Genomic DNA, 18581 nt, shown 5'->3' with positions numbered 1-18581 from the left:
CCCTCCCGTCGCGAAAAGTGGGCCTTCCAATATCCAAGCCTCTTTCCACCCTTTGCGAGCCCATATGACGAAGCCTTGAAGGGAGAGAGAGAGAGAGAGAGAGAGAGCGATCCACTTATAAATCACGTAAGGGGGTCTCGCTGGGAAAAATGTGCTCCGATAGTTCAGTACACTTTTCTGAGCCCGGTTTCCCCGGGGATTATACGGAAGACGCAGGCACGTGGGAAAACCTGACAATCATTGTCAAAGCGCGCACCTGTATCGGAAATAAGGAGCTCATCGGGACGTTACATCGCTGCTTTGTGCTTGTTGCAAATGAAAACTGGTTCACGCAGGAGTGTAAGAGGGTCCTTTTTCGTGCGCATGGAGATCGCGACTTCCGGGAATCACTGTTGCATCCTTTCATTCCGATGGCTCGTTTCTCGATCGGAGATCCAAGTTTGTTCATCGTTCGCGACGTCACCGGAAATCTTAACCCTGTATTTTTTCTTTCGTTCTCTCGTCCTTTATTTTCACTATTTTTTTAGGAGTACACAATACGACGAAATAAAGCGGATGACTTTGTTTGCCTTCTTCGTACTGTCACCGTCCCATTATACCGATGCATCCCCCGGAAAAATTCGTGACATAAACTGATACGACAAAAAATCGAGCGTGTCAGATTTGACGTTCGAGAATAATATAAATTTCCTTCCCTGTACCCGCGACTATACGTATAGTGTTTAGGTGGGGGGATTATACGAGGGGATTATTAATGACTCGACGACTCGAGGCACGCGTGATCCAGATCGATTGCAAAACGTTTCGAGTTCTGCTTTTCCGCTGATGTATATGTTAACGTGAGCTTCTTTTGTATACAATGTGTACTTTTTATTCAACGCCCAAGAAAGCAGCAGGGCGCGTTTTCTTCGCACAATCAATCATGACTATTGTCGCACGCGCGTTTTCTCATCTCAGAACGTTTCTTTATATATATATATATATTGGAGCGTATTCGCGTGTACGAACGTTTCGAACGGCGGGCTCGAGGGTGAAAAAAAATATAATATATACATCGGCATGCACTCACATAAGTATATATGGCATTACAAAACTCTAAATTGGATTGGCAGAGTTTTCGGTGAAGTAGGCCGATCTGTTGGGCCAAAGAGGAAAGAATTTGAACTCGTCAAGGTCAACTTCACGCAGAGACGAATCTTTGGTGGGGATTTTTCCTCATCCCTCTACTTTTTACCTGGAGAAAGGAGAGCTCTCTTTGCCTCGTAAGCAATTTCTATTTCAGGGGACCGTTTGTCTTGACGCTTTTTTGCGTTCACCTCGGAAATATTCGACCTGCCCTTTTGACTTTTTTCCATTCATTCGTTTCTCGACTCGTACGTAGGTATACACATAGAGAGGGAAAGAGAGTTCCGCAGCGAATTGAAGTGAAATATATATGTGTATATATATGTACGACTGCAGTTGGTTGCGCAATCGAGTTTTTTGCGCGCACACTTTCACGCTTCACCCTCACTGCTTTTTATTCTTCACCGGGAAAGTTTATTTCTAAAGAAGAGAATAATGGAAAAGAAAGAAAAAAATATCTTCGAATAGGCACGAAGAAAAGAGAAACAGGAAGAGCCAAAGGTCTTTTTTCACGTCGCAGTATGCGACTCAAGCGGCAGGTGGGAAAATAGCAAAGTCATCCGTAGCTCATTTCCATTATATTCACGACATTTCTATTTGGTGGTGAATTTTTGTAAAAATTTGCGTTCACAATGCGCATCTGCCCAAAGGTTCATCGATAAGGTCAAGTCGTTTGATGGCTCAGCGATCTTGAAGACTACCGGCGGCTCGAAAGGTCTGACATTCGTACATGTTTCGGTTCTTCGTGCGGAGGGTAAAAAAGCATACGCATTTTTTTTTCTACTCGAACTCGACTAAAATAAAAATAAAGGTAAGGAAATGACGTGTTCAAAGACTTCGTTAATTTTGCATTTCTCTCTCTCTCTCTTTCGTGTTCTGTATTTCTCTTTAATATTCGACCGTTTCTTTTCAAGTCTTGAGCTCGCGCACTCGACAATTCCCACAAGTGCGCGCACGGATACTTTATTCGAGCTTACCATATAATCGTTATCTCGTCTCGACGATGCGGGTACCACACCTGTCCTTCTTTGTGTCTCGACGAGACTCCGTTTGATACAGTTGAAAAATGGAAATTGAAATAAAAGATCAGTCCTCTTCGGGCGGATGAAGCACGATGGGCGTTTTCGACAATTAACGACTTTTTCATTCGCTTAATTGCAATATACAAGGACTTGATAATGTGGCAAAAGTAGTATGGCTATCGGAAATGGCGACGTGAATTGTCGAGAAACAAGTATACGAAATCAAATCTTTAATACAACTTATATAAATTCGGTTCTTGGCTCTGTAAAGTCTACGACATTTGTGGATGGAAGAGAGGACATTTCGAGGCTTAAATGTATAAGGAGAGTACCATAAATACCATAAAAAATAATGTTTTCATAGCCCCTTTAATTGAGTGTAAACACGCAATTTTTTTCGGTCTCAAAGTCATGCGATTAATTCTGGCAATATTTAATTTTATCTTGATCGTAACAGTACATCGATATTTCCAAATGTGCGTCGTTACTTTTTCTTTTGGTCGGATAAAATGACATGGATATACATTCGAGAATAATCCGCACGTGAGTTTTCTGCTTCGCCATGTTCCCGTTTGTTACACGAAGTACAAGACAAAAAAATTGTTTACATTTCAAGGCGCACAAGTCTGAAAAGAGATCAGCATGCTCGTTTCTTGTTTCGCACATTTCTATATACACATATACGACAGTAAAAATCACTTTGTTCGCTCCTTAAGAGTACGTTATATTGATTGGACGAGTTTCCGTTAAAAATTCGTTAAAGCCAAACGAATGGATTGCCTCGTTAACGAAAACCGGCGTGACTGCAAGAGCCATGGAAATAAAAAGCAAGAGGCGTAGTATAATACGACGGAGGTTGTATTTATATTAAATATCTTGATGAGCGGTGGACTTACTGGTATTTAAGAGATAAATAATGTGGGAAAATATGAGAGTTAATCAATTCGTACGAGTATATTATTAACGAACTTCAAAATTGACCTTTAATTAGATCCACGATTAGGCTTGATGATTCTCTCAGCCTGAGAATATTTCGCGTTTAATTTAGATCTAGTACGAATTCTGAATCATCTGTTCAATCGTGTAGCCCGAGATTAAAAGTAATGTAGCATCTCCAGGGGAAAAGGAGTCTTCAAATACCGCTCTCCGCAACGCAGACCTGGCGCCTGGCGGTGGCGTCCCTGAATTACAAATCGCATTTCGACACGAAGCTCCCATCTTGTGGATGAGGAATTCAAATAACTTGGCAATCAACGAGACTGTTTTTGCGAAAAAAATGTCTTACCTGCCTCCGATATTTTTCGTTCGTATCTCCACTTTACCGATTGTCGAGGAATGGAAAAAAATTATTTTGAAATTGATGGAAGTCTGTTGACTTACCGACTCACGATATCTCTCGTATGGTAAGCTCTTATGAAATATTCCTCTTGTGAAAAATAATGAATATAAAAGTGGCTTTCGTTCTATTCATTGCTCTTTCACAGTTTCTTCGCATTCGTCAAAAATTGTACACATTCCAGCATTAAAAAAGTCTATTTTCCGGAAAATCCGTCGATTCGTTCTTCTCTGCAACGAGTACAAAATGAATAGGAGAATTTTTGTGATGCCGGCTCTCCTAATTGTCAACGCCAGTACAATCGAAATTCAATAGAAAATTTGTCTGCAATTCAAGCCTTTATACTAACGCCTAAATGGTGAATAAAGAAAGTTCGTTCAGCTGTCATATTAAAACTGATCATTGTACAGTATACTCGATGAAAGGGGCAGCATTTGAAAAACACAGTCATTCGTTTTTGCAGTACGATACGAATGACTCATGGCTTTGAGAATCGTTCGTAACGAGACTAATGATGATCATGAGGCTATCGATCTTTAGTCCCACAGATACGATCAACCGCCAAATGAACTATCTCGGTCCGTTGATCCCTGGCTACAATTCACGTTTTCAAAATTACTGTGCAAACCGAATTGCTCTCCAATTTTAAACGAAAGATTAAGCCATTGGATCCAAGTTGAAAGTGATTGGAAAATAGTATATTGGCAGCGAATGTTGTCACAAGGAGCGCGATAACGATTTAACAATTGTCGTATCTATCGATCGAGGGGAACAAAGGAGATTGCAGGTATACCGTATCCAGAAATGGAATGGAGCCTATTCAGGATGAATCAGAAACTACTGCCGTTTACATTGCCATTGGCCATGAAGCAAAATATATCTGTTGAAAGGCGAAACCTAAATCCTTCTGATGAAAGGAGCAGAAGGAGGCGGAAGAGGGGAGTTAGTAGATTGGTAGTCGGGTGGGGAGAAGCGTGGATTCGAGGTGGAAGAGTGGGATGTATCAGCTGACTGACAGAAGGGGGACAGCCGTGTCGCCGTACACAACGAAAAGTTTTCCGACTCACGTTTGTCTCTCTCCTTTTCTCTCTCTCTTTCTCTCCTACATTCACGTGTTCGTGTGCACGTTCCCGCGTTAGTATCCCACTGGTTCTCAGTCGCGGCTGACATTCGTGACAAGTAATTTTTCAAAGTCGTGAAAAATCTTTTGGGCGTTGATCAATTTGTGGGAAACAGAGTTCCATTATTCCAGAATATTTTGCCAACTATTTTTGCTTGAGAGCGCAGTGCTTTTTTGCTGGACAACTTGAAATAAAATTTCGAATTCATTCGAGTGTAAAGAAAGATTCAAATTCTACAGATAAACGACGCAACGTGAATGAACGAAACAAGATAATTCTGTATCTTTACATGTGTTAATAAATCATCAATGAGTGTACTCGAACGAAGCTAGGAACAATGAGAGTGGTACGTACGTCATTATATTTAGATCGTTACAACATTAAACTCTCCGTTATATGAAGTAATGCTCTTTATCAAAACTCCACTTTCACTCTTCTCCGTTGCGATAGAAGGAAAAAAGACTATTGTTTATCTCGATTCGCGCTCCCGCGCGAGATATGTGCGATATTTTCATCACGCAACGCGTTCAAAACGCGATTGTCACAATTGGCTCTTACCGGAAATGGCGTTTCTTAATGCGTTGTGTAACGTTAATTTAAGAGAGAGAGAGAAAGATAACTCTGCTTTTGTGACAAAGTTACACATACGGGTTTTGCGATCCCTCACGATCGGCCGATCTCACAGCAGTTTCAAAGAGGAAGAAGGGAGGAGAACCGGAAACTCGCTTCGAGTGTCCCACGGGAGGGAAGTTCGCTCACGAAGCGCCAATGCGTGTGCTTCAGATATTCCTACAACGGATTTTATATCGCGAAGAATATTTTGCATCGATACGAGAGTTGCTTTGACTCGTGAAAAGTTAAAAAAAATCGAGCAACAAAGAAATTTCAATGCAGCAAATTGCGGTGAGCAAATTGTAAAAGAAACTTTAATCTGTTTTGACGCGGAGGAAAAGTTGAGGACGGACTCGTCGAGACTTCCACCTTCCACTTGTCATCTTCTACTTCGTTGTCTTTCCTTCCAGCCTCTTTAGCCTCGACGTTGTCGTCTTCGTCGGTCGCTGTACTTCTCATTATAATTCCTCGACTCGGTCGAGTCATGCACGCATCTTCCTTTGGCATCCAACCCTAAGTCGGTCTGCATGCGTTCCTTTCAAAAGATAAATAAACTTTCGCTCTTTTCTCATCGCGCGAGCGAAAGATATATCTTCTGGCTTGGAGAGCTACGAAACGAAAGATCATCCGGGATAGCTTTGTAAATAAATGACGTTGTTGCTTTTTAATCGCGAACGATTTGTATCGCGATCATTAAAAAAACTTATTTTTAATGACGTTTTTTTTCGTAGCATCGAAATTTTTTTCATTTTCTTCGTAAGCATTACATTTACAAATAATTCAACAAAACGAGCCTGTTTCGTGGTACAGTTTCGAAATGGAAATTCGCTGAAGAAATTGAATAATTTTTCCTGCTCTCTTTTCAATTATATCAAAAAAGAGAAACGCCATTATAAACGCGATCGTTAACACGAAAATGTATGAGGTGGGATATATAGCATGTGATGCAGTTTTTATTCTTAGTACGATTGTTATAGACTGTGGCTTTCTGTATAGACGGATTCTTATCACGCGAGGCAGGAAACCGCGGGATAGCTGCGCAATTTTGTGTGAGTGTACGTACGTGTTATTGTTGCCGTTCCTTCGGCCCACACGGAGCGACAGATCTCTCAATTCAAGTATAAAATACTTTTTTTCTACTCGAAAGTTTTTATTTTTCATATAAAAACTGACTGTTGCATTTGTGTTAAGAATGAATCTTAGCTTAATTTTCTCAAATTAGTGTGTTGAAGGTCAACGGCAGTTTCACAATTTTCATCAAGTGTAATCTTCTACCGTCGCGTTAATTATGAAACAGGGTTTTGTATTTTTCGTGGTCATTCGAAATGCCGAAAAATCTCCAAAAAAATGAGATGTTGCGACAAACGAAACGCGATTCAGCAGTTTCAGGGCTTCGTGCATGAGAACTATACTTCCCGGGAATTAGTTGACAGTGTTTATACAAACAAAAATGCTCTTTTTCGTTCTTGGAATTTATAATCTGCGGTGAAAATACGTTTTTTTGTACCACGCTGAAAAAGCGTATGCGTAATTCATGAATACGGTATTTTTATACCTCGAATATCGACATCATGAGCTTAAAAATTGCATCCCCTGCGAGGGCACAGAAATCTCGTAGCATTATAGGATAAATTTACGGATATATCGACCCTTTTTTCTTTCACTTTACAGATTTAGAATCCTAACTCTTTTTACAAGCTTTTTAACGGCTGCTTGATATTCAATTGAAAAAAAAAACATGGTCATATTGTAAAAGCTCAATAAACAAATAGTACGCAGGGGTAAAAACTTATTTCATCGTTTATTAAGGATCGGCACAGCTGAGGAACGGAGCAAGAGGTTCGTAATCAGAGCGCAGCCCTGTATCTGCCATGGCCAATTAACAACTAGGTCGTATGCTCGTTCCCAGAATTGGGAAAGGGTGCTGTATCCACGTTCATAACAATATACATAAAAAATAGTTGGACACTCGTGTACATGGGGGGATAGACGAAAAGATCAGAGGCCAAAATCATCAGTCAGGCTACCCAGCCTGCTCGGAAGCGTGCACGAAAGTTTTCGAGTTGAAAAAATCGATTTCACTTCGTACAACTTGGTCTTTACGTGTGCTGAAAATAAGATCATAAATAACCGTGTATGTGTATGATTCCGAGATGGTAGCACGCGTTACCGATACTATCGTTTTCTTCGCGGTCGCGTTTACAATTTTCGGCTATATGTGGACATCTCGATCGATTTGCCGCAATGCCGCCTGCCATTTTACCATCACTAACTCCGGATCTTCGTAAACCAGCCAAATTCCGATCAAGAGCTCTCTCCCAGTATTGGACCTATGGCATTTCTATATTCGGAGAGCAGAATGAAAATTTCGCTCTCTTCGAGTCGAACGTTTTGCGATGAACTTCGTTGCTGGATCAGCATTATTCTCGATCAGGGAAATTTAACTACTCCACTTATTGGCCAATATACTTGAGAGGAATTTTCTTCATTTTAATGGTGACTGTAAGCTATTGTATGTGTGACAATTCGTTGGAACAGCAGTTAACAGTGAATTGGCCCTAGTGAATTCTTATATCCCTAGTGAATTCCGGAGACGTTAGATTCTGTGAAAAATTTCAACGAGCAAATGTTCGTAGCGGCTCCGATGGCTGGTAGAAACAATTTATATTTATGAATACGTGTACACTTAGATTTTCAAAATCTTTTCGTCTTTCCCAACTTGGAGGTCTTCTGCGATGGATTCATGTCATGTACCTGATAATATGTCGTGTATCGGAAATTGATAGGTCGCTCGGAAATTCGATCAGCCATGGGAATACCCACGTCTTGTTCTCTCACCCGAGTATTTTTACTCGTCTCATTCCCTTGGAAATTCTTGTGGTTAATAACTGGTGTATCAGCCGAGGATTGTACGTTACGCACGAGAAAATATCTCGGTACGTTGTACCGAAGTTACGCGTAAAAAGAAATGTACGCTTCTATATTGTTGTTTGAAAAGTTCGCGCGATTAGCAAGCTTTTCGTGCGTGCATTCGTGTATAGCTTCCTCGAGAACGGACGATTCCTAAGAGTGTTTCGCGTGCGCTGTCCATTAATATCGTAGCTTTACTCTCGATGATAATGATCATAAAACTGAATAACTTCCTTGCAGATTTCATATATATGCGGATCTCCTTACCGGAGGAAGAGAAAGAAATGATCCACGTGTCCTTTGATCGCGGCTGCACTCGTTATTTCCCGACCCTCGCGGATTAATTCAACAACTAACGGATACATTGCGATCGGAATATGAGATAGTGAATAATCTTTCGAGAAATCAGAATAGAAATACTCGCATATTCATAATTAATGTTCAACGAACGGCGAGTCTTTTATTGCCAGGGCATTCACTGGCCACGAGATTTTACGAGGTGCATATTCACCATTTTTCCACTTAATAACAACTCGAACATTTAATTATCTTCTTTTTTAATATTTCGATCGAAGTTCGAGCACTGCTTTTTCTATTGGGGGTGAAGAGGATTTTCGATAACTTCTGTTAGGTTATTTGAGAGTGCTTTTTCAATTTGGATGACTTGTGTTGAACGAATCCGTCAGAAATTTGGGTCCCCCCGACAGGAATACGAAGGCTCTCGTCCTTGACTCAGAAACGCATTGTTTCTTTTTTCATTTTGGCTTAACGTACATAACATATCTATGTTTTTATCGGCTTTTATTTTTCCCTTTCTGGTAGCTTTAATGTGAAGAACTGCTCACTATGCGGCCGAGTGTACGTGCACGTGTCGTATCGTGTACGTATACGTAATGGAAAATAAAAAAAGAAGCGTGGAGACGAGAAAGGGTTTCGCCTCTCTGCATGAGCTCTTTCCTCACGTTCGTCCGGGATATGACGATATCTCCCCTGCTTAGTTCACTGGCGTAGAAAACCGCAAAATTATATTATTATGCGGACAGTAAATATTGGCAATTTTGCATTAATGAGGAAAAAATAGTTTCGAATTGAGAGATTCGGTGCACAATTTCAATCGCATTGTTGTTTCGAACTGTATTGCTAATTAAATTTTTCCGTCGCGTTTGTGAATGGAAAAACATTGATAATGAGCATTGAGAATTGAAGCATTTGAAATATTGCCAGACGGAGTTATTTCCATAGAAAAAGAGAAGGACAACCGAAAAAGCGTAGAAAAGCCAGTCGAGCAGAGCTTTTTGATCGAATTCAATAGATCGTGCAACTTTTTTTTCCTGCCCCAACCGCAGGCATATACGAGAGCTCACAATTCTGTTTTTTTTCACTCTTCGAACACGACAGTCGAGCTTATTCTGACGGGGTAAAAGCATCGAGTGAGAACGTATAACGAAAAGTGGGCTGTCGCACAAAAAAGCCTCGCTCTGTGGGCGAATTCCTCTTTCACGAGTATCGAATACAAAAGAAGTCGAAGTCGAGCTCGATCGGTCCCATCTAACGAGACGAAATACGGTCGGAGTATCTCGTTGATAGAAATGGTGAATGCAGTTTGAAATATTATGTCAAAACCTCATTTATATCTTCAATGAGAAATATCGACGCCGTTTACGTTGATTATGATATCACTTTGGAGGCAACTAGCAGAGTTTTCATCAACGAAAAGGAAACTTTCAATTCTTTTTTTAATTAAGGTCTCAAGCACGAGGCTTGAGATTTCATTTCGTAATGACAGGTAGCAATGTTAATATAATGAGAGCTGAAGCACACTGTGACAAAAGCATATAGAGAACAAAATAACAATGTTTCAAGAATAATCGATTTGTCACGGAAAAGTGAGATTCCTGTGATCTTGTATCGCTTTAAAAATAGAGTTATGCGGATGAGAAAAAAGCTTATTATCCGAATCTGTTGAACGTTGAGATCCATTAGCTTCTTTTAACAGCGAATCCATAGAAAGCGCTAACGTACACAGTACTATAGAGAACGCTCAATTAATTTGGCGAGTTTGCTACGGTGGAACGGGGACACAGGCTGTTTGATGATGGTGCGATGAAAAATGCTCACCATATTTAGCATCGACCATAAAAGCGTGTTCGCAATGCCAGAGTGAGAAAAAGAAAAAGGCGAGAAAATAAAGCGTTCCTCATGGATGTACTGCTCCGCCGTTGTCGTCTTTACAATTTCTATATAGAGTGTCCTGGAAGTCGTATTAATAACCTTAGGATGAGTTGTAGATCGCGAAGGTCTATGGGGAAAAAGAGTCTTGAAATATCTCGTTCTCCGGTCTCCAACGACGAAAGGTCGTGAAGCTGGGTCGGATTAGAGCTTTTGTCGGAGTAGAAAACTAATACGATTAACACAATTAAACGTGGGGGAGGGAATTACTTCGTTTTCAAAATATCATGATCCATTCCAAGTTCTATACTTGGAAGTAGATTTTGGGACATGCTGTATGCAATTGTATGTTCTCGTGAACGTGGTGAGTGAGGGGCGTGTGTAATACGTACGATGCGATATGCACACGCGTATCTTGAAGTCAGAAAGCCGTTTAATTTGCTTCACTCTAGTTTCTCAACGCCCTTCTGTTTTCGATTCGTTTTGATATATCTATACATACATTGAAATGTGAACATAATGTTACGTGCTATGACATTTATGGAGGCATACTCGCCCCACGCGCCATAATAAACTCCACCGGACCGTGCAAAATAGTTTCGTCGAATCGCGTCCTCAAAAAAGCGTGAATCGTTATTGAAATAAAAACTGATAGTCACTCCCGGGTTCTATTCCAGGGAAGAAAGATAGCTCGAGATTACGAGGGCGAAATGTGCTCGAGGAGGACCTACGAAGTGTCGAGAGGAGTCACTCCGAATGGGATCTCAATTGATTTGCTGGAATTGAAGCACAAAAAGGCTTTAATAGGCGTCGATTATCCTCGCCCACGATTTCCGACGATTATCCAATCTCTCCCTTCTCCCCCAACCTTACATATACATACGATTAATCGTACTCGGCATTAATTTCGTGTGCATCTCGACCGAGAAGTTGGAGGTGTAAAAAATTCCGATGCGTGTCCGACTCGATGGTTCTTATGTGTGCGGTATTTAAAGGCGTAATGCAATGTCACTCTTGTGGCTTATTTATAAATCACGATAATGTATATGCTGCTCTTGGTACTACACGCAGTATCCGCTTGATTCGAGATGACCAGCAGCTCCATGTAGATCTCGTTCGTGCCACCGACCACTCGTGAGAAATCCCGTGGACATTCTCGTTCGTCGTATTCGCACAATCTCTCTCTCTCTCTCTCTCAGTTTCTTTCTTCGTCCACGTGTATTGGTGCATAAAACCACAGCCATGAGTTTTTATATATAGTTTCTGTCACGAAAGGTCGATCGATTTTGCACTAGAGTGAATTTGTGGGTTAGTTCGTTAAACGATCGTTTTTGTGACGTCAAACATGCAGTAAAAAGTCAATTATGGAACCCTTCATTTGGGTCATCGTGAATACTGATACGAGATCAAATACGAGTGATTCATATATAAGATTGAAATCTCGGTTTCGATTGAAAGTATTTCGTTGGTGAACAAACAGTAAGTTTTTTCATTACAATTTTTGATCCATTTTGCGATTTGATAAATTGAATTATAGTCTCCAGCTAAGCGTGTTGAATCGAATTTCCTTTTGTTTGACACTCCAGAGGCAAATCGAATATACCAATAAACGTGAGCGATTGGTAATTACTGCGGTTTTAACGTCTCGTATTGGAGTTTCGTTAACGATTCGAGATAGTACAAGGAAAACAAGGGAAAAGCAATCTCAAAATTACAGGCTCTGCTACATGTTTTTTTTCTTATTCGGCATACACGTGCTCGTTTGCTATATATTTTACTCTCTTTCCTCTCATTTTGGAAGACAATAAACTCGCCTAAGCCAGAGCTCGCTGACTCAGAGCTAAAACCCGAGAGCTTATTGGGATATACAGGGCCGTATTGAGAAAAGAAAAGTTCGTAGCTGCGTGGGTCGTCGTGTCTAGACAACGAGACTTTTCCACCGTTCGCCAACTTATCGAATTTTTGTTACGTCAATGACACCGGAAAGATGAATTCTATGAATGCCATATTGGGTGTCAAGAAATCGAATAGATCAAATGTGTTAATTTTCAAGAGTCGATTTATTGGAAAGAAGTCGGAATTTGCCAGCCGAATGAATCACGCTTTCGGAAACGAGATCATTTTTATCGAACTTAGTTGAATAATTTTTAAACGTTGCGATACACACGTTGATGTTTTATCGGAATATTTTTCAGACCCTATTCAATGTTTAAAAATAAATTCACCGTTTTCCTTCTTTAGCGTGACTGTAAATTTTTCATTTCCTCCTGAGACGATTGCCATTTTTGTTCAAAATCTGGTATTTGGAAATTGGAAAATTTGAGAAATGAAAATGCATGAAATTGTGCCCAATCGAAAATGTATAGGATCCCATGGGTCTGGAAAGTATCATCGGATACGTGTGGAAATTGATTTTGATAAATTGAGATTCGGATAAAAAAAAAATCATTTTTTTAAATAACTAAATTTGGTTACTCAATCTTGAAAAAGTGATAAAAAAAGTTGAAAAATTTGAAGTTTCGCAAAATATTCCGCGTCTTCGGGACATTGCTACCCCATAGGATGCCATCTACTGTAGATTTGACGAAACCCTCTAGTGCTCGAGGAGACTAAACCCCATTGATTTTTCGCCCCTAACGGGCAAAACTCGCGTCGCTTGACGAGACGCCCCCGCACGCGCGTAACTCCGTATGTTCGTTCGTCGTTGACCAAATAAAGGTACAGATTGGACGCAAACTCGCGTGATAAAAGTCAGCGACACGTACCCTGTGCAAAGGGCTTGCTATTTTTCGCGTTATCATGGCCTCGTCCAACGCGAATGTCAAAGTTTCTAAGACCACGAAGATTGTAAATGTCATTATCCCAATCGTAAAATTATCCTTCGCTTTGTTTCTCCACTTGTTGACTTGATTTGCTCGATACATTCATCCTCGAAATGTTACGATACATTTTTTCCTCACTGCTCTTATGTTCCTACGATTATTGTGAACTCGACGTCGAAAAAGAACCTCACGAGACTGATAATCGAACGGTGAGAAGGACTTTAAAACTGGTGATGTTCCAATTTTCATTATGAATAATAGAGAACTTGTCGACGTCTCATAGTTTTTATTTGTTTATCAATGTGGCATTATTTCGAATGGGATAAAAAAGATCAAACTTTTTATTGTATTAGATGTTTTGAAACTCTGCTTGGCTCATTTCTCGAGTGATTGTTTTATTTATTTTTATTCAGTCGGCATTTTTACACTCTGTACTTTAAAGAAATTTTGAATGAATTTGAGTTCATTCGATTGAACTGAAGTTTATTGAGTCTCGAAGCGAACTCAGTGACCAGAGTGATGAATACCTCATTCAATCTCTACGTCCTTAATGTTTGGAGCTCTCTAGTTTTAACTTTCGAGTGGTGTTTTACGTAAGCACGTGTGCACAGTATTTTTGATTATATATTTTCTCAGTAATGAATACAGTAACAAGGAATTTGAATATGAAATCGTTTCTCCTAAAAACTTTTTATCTGAATGAAATCCTTTCGATATGACAATCTAGAAACTGTTTCGAGTTGTCTTTTGGCAAATTGGCGGTAAAGATGCCCCTATAAAGAGGACATTCAACTGAAAGAGAATCTTGCAGACAAGAAATTTCGTTCTGACTGGCCTGATTGTTCGTCCAAGCGTTTCTAACAGGAAGAAAGAGCAAGCCTAAATTTAGACAGTGTTCTTGTGTCTCCGTGTGTGAGGAACTTGTATAGATCTTCTTTGTTTACGTTGCAGCTTGAACGAGCACGAAATATCGTTGCAAAATTAACGATGTCGTCAAATATCTTGTTTTCTTTGATGCCACGATAGTCTACATCAAATTCTGATTATTCAGATGATTAATATTTGTCATGACACATAGTGGATTATTTATACAATTTCTTGTGGTATCATTATTTCTTTTGCAACGAACAACTCTGACATCATTTTTAATTTTCAAAAATAAGATGAAAAAACGTTCTATCGAACGTTGTTACATTATCAATTTATTTTCATTGAGCTCCATAGATTGCACACTCTTCAAATTAAGTTTTCAGAAGTTTGGACAGTTTTTGTATATCCGTGATTTCATAAAAATAATACAATACTTGATGTCCCTTAGGATATTGTCGACTAGTTAATAATTTTGATAAAATTTCCGATTTTCTTTTGTAAATAAAATAGGATTCTTTGACGTACGAATAACTTGTTTCAATACTATATGCATTTACGTAAATGAATGATCTGAATTACAGATGTGTTCAAAGGCCTAAATGTTCCGGCTCTGCAACGTCGAGAAAGGGATCGTTATTGTAATATAACGAGGTACGAATATACACTTGTATATTCATATATAGACTCGCATAAAAATATTCGTCGAGGGTTAACAAAACGTGAGGAAATGGGCAAACTCTTGAGTCTTTTGGCTCGTGACGAGTCAACTTGTTGTACTCCGCAGAAGTACGATGTTTTTCTCGACTTCGAAAGTGAGTATGGATATTTTATTTATTAATCATTCACAACAGATGGTGTTGCTTTGAAGAATCGCACAAAAGTCTAAACGGAGAATGGAATTATTAACATATTTCACAAAGAAAGGACAGAACATGAAAAATTTTGAAACGAATATTTTACAATTGTTGATGTCGATTCAAATTAACTACGAATGCGATTTGGATGCACACGTTATTGATGTCTGCAATTCATTACGACAGATGCCCAGCCGTCTGAAATCGAGAGAGAAACTTTCGAGGCAGTGCAACGAGTTTTGAAAAATTCGGAGTCGATACTCGAGGAAATTCAATGTTACAAGGGCGCGAATAAGGAAATACGTGAGGCTATTTCAGCCCCGACCGAAGAGTGTCAACGCAAAGCTTATTTGACTGTTGCACCATTAGTTGCAAAGCTTAAAAAATTTTACGAATTCTCCCTCGAATTAGGTAAAAAATGATTATGTTCATCATAATGGTCAAAGCGAATAATTAATTAAGGGCACACACAACGAACAAAAATACATTCAGCGAGATATTCTAAAGGCTTTATTAATATTCTTAACAGATCGCGTGGTTCCGAAAATCCTTGGACAATTGTGCTCAGGTAATTTGTCGCCCACTCAACACCTCGAAACTCAACAGGCTCTGGTCAAACAGCTCGCCGAAATACTCGAATTCGTGTTGAAATTCGATGAGCATAAAATGAAGACGCCTGCGATTCAAAATGATTTTAGTTATTATCGTCGTACTTTGACGCGAGCAACGTTATCGAGACAGGACAATCCGGAGTTAGATCTCGTTGTTGGAAACGAACTCGCGAATCGTATGTCTCTTTTTTACGCCCACGCTACACCCATGCTTCGGGTTCTCAGTCACGCAACTATAACTTTCTTGATGGACGTAAGTCACGTTTATATACACATATCCATATATATCTATTTGTGTCAACGACATCTTAGAATTTATCATCATACCTTCACTGTGGAATGGAGAATTGGGTTATTACGTCTGATTTAAAAAAAACGGCAGTTCATTAGTGTATTTTTTAATGGTTGATTATTTTATATTTTTCTCCATCCTTCATTTTTCTTGCTGATTATTCAATACTTTTCAATTACCAGAGATAATAAAATATGACATGAATTCCAGAACGAGGATATACCAAGGGAAAATATAACGGAAACTTTAGGAACGATGGCAAAAGTTTGTCTGAGAATGCTCGAGAATCCGTAAGTACATAAATTTCGCTAATAGAAAAAAACAATCACTGATATAACAAGGTTGGATCGAAATATTTGTAAATCTTGTATGATGTATTACTTTATGCGAATAATTATTTTAGAAATCTTTTGGCACAATTTCAAAGAGAAGAAACGCAATTATTCGTTCTGAGGGTAATGGTTGGTCTTGTAATACTTTACGATCATGTTCATCCCCAAGGTGCCTTCGTGAAGGGATCAAACGTCGATGTAAGTGAAAATGAATTATTTCTGGAATTTCCAAATTGAACTGGCTGCAACGATTCAAGATCACTTGAAACTAATCGGTTTTCGTTACTAACATTTGAAGTGAAAATTCAAAAAGAATATTCTCTTTGCAGGTCAAAGGTTGTGTGAAGTTGTTGAAAGATCAGCCTCCCTGTAAAAGCGAAGGTCTTTTGAATGCTCTGCGGTATACGACGAAACATTTGAACGAGGACAACACACCGAAGAACATAAAAAATTTACTCGCAGCATGATTGCCGAAACAGCGTGGATGCTGCATAAGAAGCTAAAGTGAATTCGTTAAAAAAATCACGATGATTCCGAGAACGACAAAAAGGCAAAGAAATTGCAGGTGAAGAATCACCAAAAAGGTCGCTCAAATGATTCTCGATCGTCGTAACTAATCGATCCGTAAAACTGTATGAAGAATCGTTTGTTTTTCAAACTAACCTTACCCAAGAGCTACCGATAACTGCCTCGTAATTATTTATTAATGAAATGGCAAGTTTTAAACGACTGTGGGATTCAGAGAGAGAGAGAGAGAGAGCGAGAGAGAGAGAGAAAGTGAGAAACGAAGAAATCGAGTCAAACTCGAAATTGGTGATAGTACTTCCACGTATTTATATGTATAAAGAGCTAGAAAGGCAAAGTCAAAAAAAGTCGTGATGGTGAGCACTGAAAATAAAATTAATATTGTGGTAAATGAGACGTTCAGACGTTTTCGTGTAGGCAAGACTCAATTGGGATTGAAATGTAATTTCTCTAAACTAGAGCATATCAAATATTATTGGGTGTAATTTTACAGACTGCAGTCGGTAATTTTAGTTACAATATTCCAGACATTTTCCATCCTCACAAGTTAAACGAAGCTTCCGAGTGAATTTTCATTCCCTCTTATGTATTTATTGTTTCGTAATATTCGTTTTCCTTCTACAAATTCATACGAAACTTCCTCATCCATTCGAGTAGTCGTGGGAACAACTAAGTAGAGCATTTTAAAAAGCTAATAACGACCGATGAATTGGTGATCAATTTTATTCATATTTATTCCTTTCGCAAGCAGCTTCGATCTCGTACTCCGTATTAAATTGTTCCATTTGTTTAGCACAGTGGACCATAGTCGCTAATAATTGAAAATAATTATCGAATATTTGCTTTCGTGGAAGAAATCTGTAGAGATTGAAATCAGTTCGAATATTGATCTTATTAAAAACCTCAATTAAATTTCTGCCCACATGTGCTTCAAAATCATTTGCTCACCAAGCCGTTCGGTTGTGCCTGTGAGAATTGATCTTACTGATAATCCCTCACATCTTTGATAACACGATTTAAAAGCATGCAATCAATTACTACAAATATTATTACTACTGTATTGCACGATGAAAAAACGAAAGGAATTTTGGAAAAACTGACGATTTAGAGAAGTATTATTGACGAAGAACCAAAGATATATATTGTACATTACGTAGTACGACGAAGACGAAATTCATGGTTACATACATTAATTATTACGATTAATATTATAGAAAGAAAAAGAGGAAAAGGGGAAAAATAAAGTTTGTGTTATATCGGTATATCATGTAAATTAGAGACCTACGGTAGTCATATTAAAATGCATACGAGGATTGTTAACTTGTACGCATGATTTGATTAAGGCGAAGCCAAGAACATTGTGTGGTGAATGGAAAAAGAATAAATGAAGTATACCCGCGACCTATCTGCCGTTAGATCAATCAATCATAGTTTGAGTTTTCTAAGACTGCAATTTGTCGAAATCGATACTTTGAATCTCAATGGTCAATGGACGTAGAATTTTTTGAATTGCGAAATATAAATTCGATTATCTGACATGTCGAAATTTAAAGCCAGAAAAAACACCAAAATGTATTTCCTTTTTATTAGCCTTGGTTATCGCACAAATTGTTTCATACGATGAATTTGCTCTCTTTTAGTACAAACAAAAGATGATGAACGAAAAAAGAACTTTTAAACGACGCGCAAATGGTAAAAATAAAATTCCCAACGAATTGAATATTTAATGGGGGAATGTACTTTTTTCCTTGCTCCCTATTATCTGTAATTTATCGGATACTATATTATTAGAGCGATGATGAGTAATAATATGAATTATTATACCTTCCATGATGAAAGTGCAAAGTGTATTTGTTTGAAATATACATTGGTCATTGGTACTGAATTGCTTTTTGTAATTTTTTTTCCAATATTTTCTCGAGTTTTTTCTCATTTTCTACGGGTCGGTGAATTTTGAGATAAATATCTTCAATCAGTAAT

At 38.8% G+C, this 18581-nt stretch overlaps 1 protein-coding gene across 4 annotated transcripts; it reads left to right on the top strand.

Moving 5' to 3' along the window:
- Positions 1 to 4511: 4511 nt before the first annotated feature.
- Positions 4512 to 18486, top strand: LOC122414752 (CYFIP-related Rac1 interactor B). Of its 4 annotated transcripts, none has more exons than XM_043426316.1 (7): positions 4512 to 4950; positions 14569 to 14799; positions 15028 to 15252; positions 15371 to 15705; positions 15955 to 16034; positions 16148 to 16274; positions 16406 to 18486. In XM_043426316.1, exons 2-7 carry the CDS (start codon positions 14715 to 14717, stop codon positions 16541 to 16543), a joined length of 990 nt encoding a protein of 329 aa, XP_043282251.1. In that variant the 5' UTR covers positions 4512 to 4950; positions 14569 to 14714; the 3' UTR covers positions 16544 to 18486. The 4 variants fall into 4 exon arrangements, with proteins under 4 accessions (XP_043282251.1, XP_043282250.1, XP_043282252.1 ...); XM_043426315.1 differs by lacking the exon at positions 4512 to 4950 and adding an exon at positions 5331 to 5507; XM_043426317.1 differs by lacking the exon at positions 4512 to 4950 and adding an exon at positions 11424 to 11774.
- The last annotated feature ends 95 nt before the right edge of the window (positions 18487 to 18581 follow it).

The sequence above is a fragment of the Venturia canescens genome, chromosome 8 (genome assembly GCF_019457755.1).
Source record: "Venturia canescens isolate UGA chromosome 8, ASM1945775v1, whole genome shotgun sequence".
NCBI lineage: Eukaryota > Metazoa > Arthropoda > Insecta > Hymenoptera > Ichneumonidae > Venturia > Venturia canescens.
The sequence above is the reverse complement of the archived record's forward strand: the minus strand, read 5'-3'. Positions and strand labels throughout refer to the sequence as shown.

What these genes read in the sequence shown, in the direction of transcription:
- LOC122414752 (XM_043426316.1), top strand. Translation starts at nt 14,715, where the DNA reads ATGGGCAAACTCTTGAGTCTTTTGGCTCGTGACGAGTCAACTTGTTGT. An exon ending in CGAATTCTCCCTCGAATTAG is followed by an intron (nt 15,253 to 15,370) that starts GTAAAAAATGAT and finishes TATTCTTAACAG; the next exon opens with ATCGCGTGGTTCCGAAAATC. An exon ending in CTATAACTTTCTTGATGGAC is followed by an intron (nt 15,706 to 15,954) that starts GTAAGTCACGTT and finishes CATGAATTCCAG; the next exon opens with AACGAGGATATACCAAGGGA.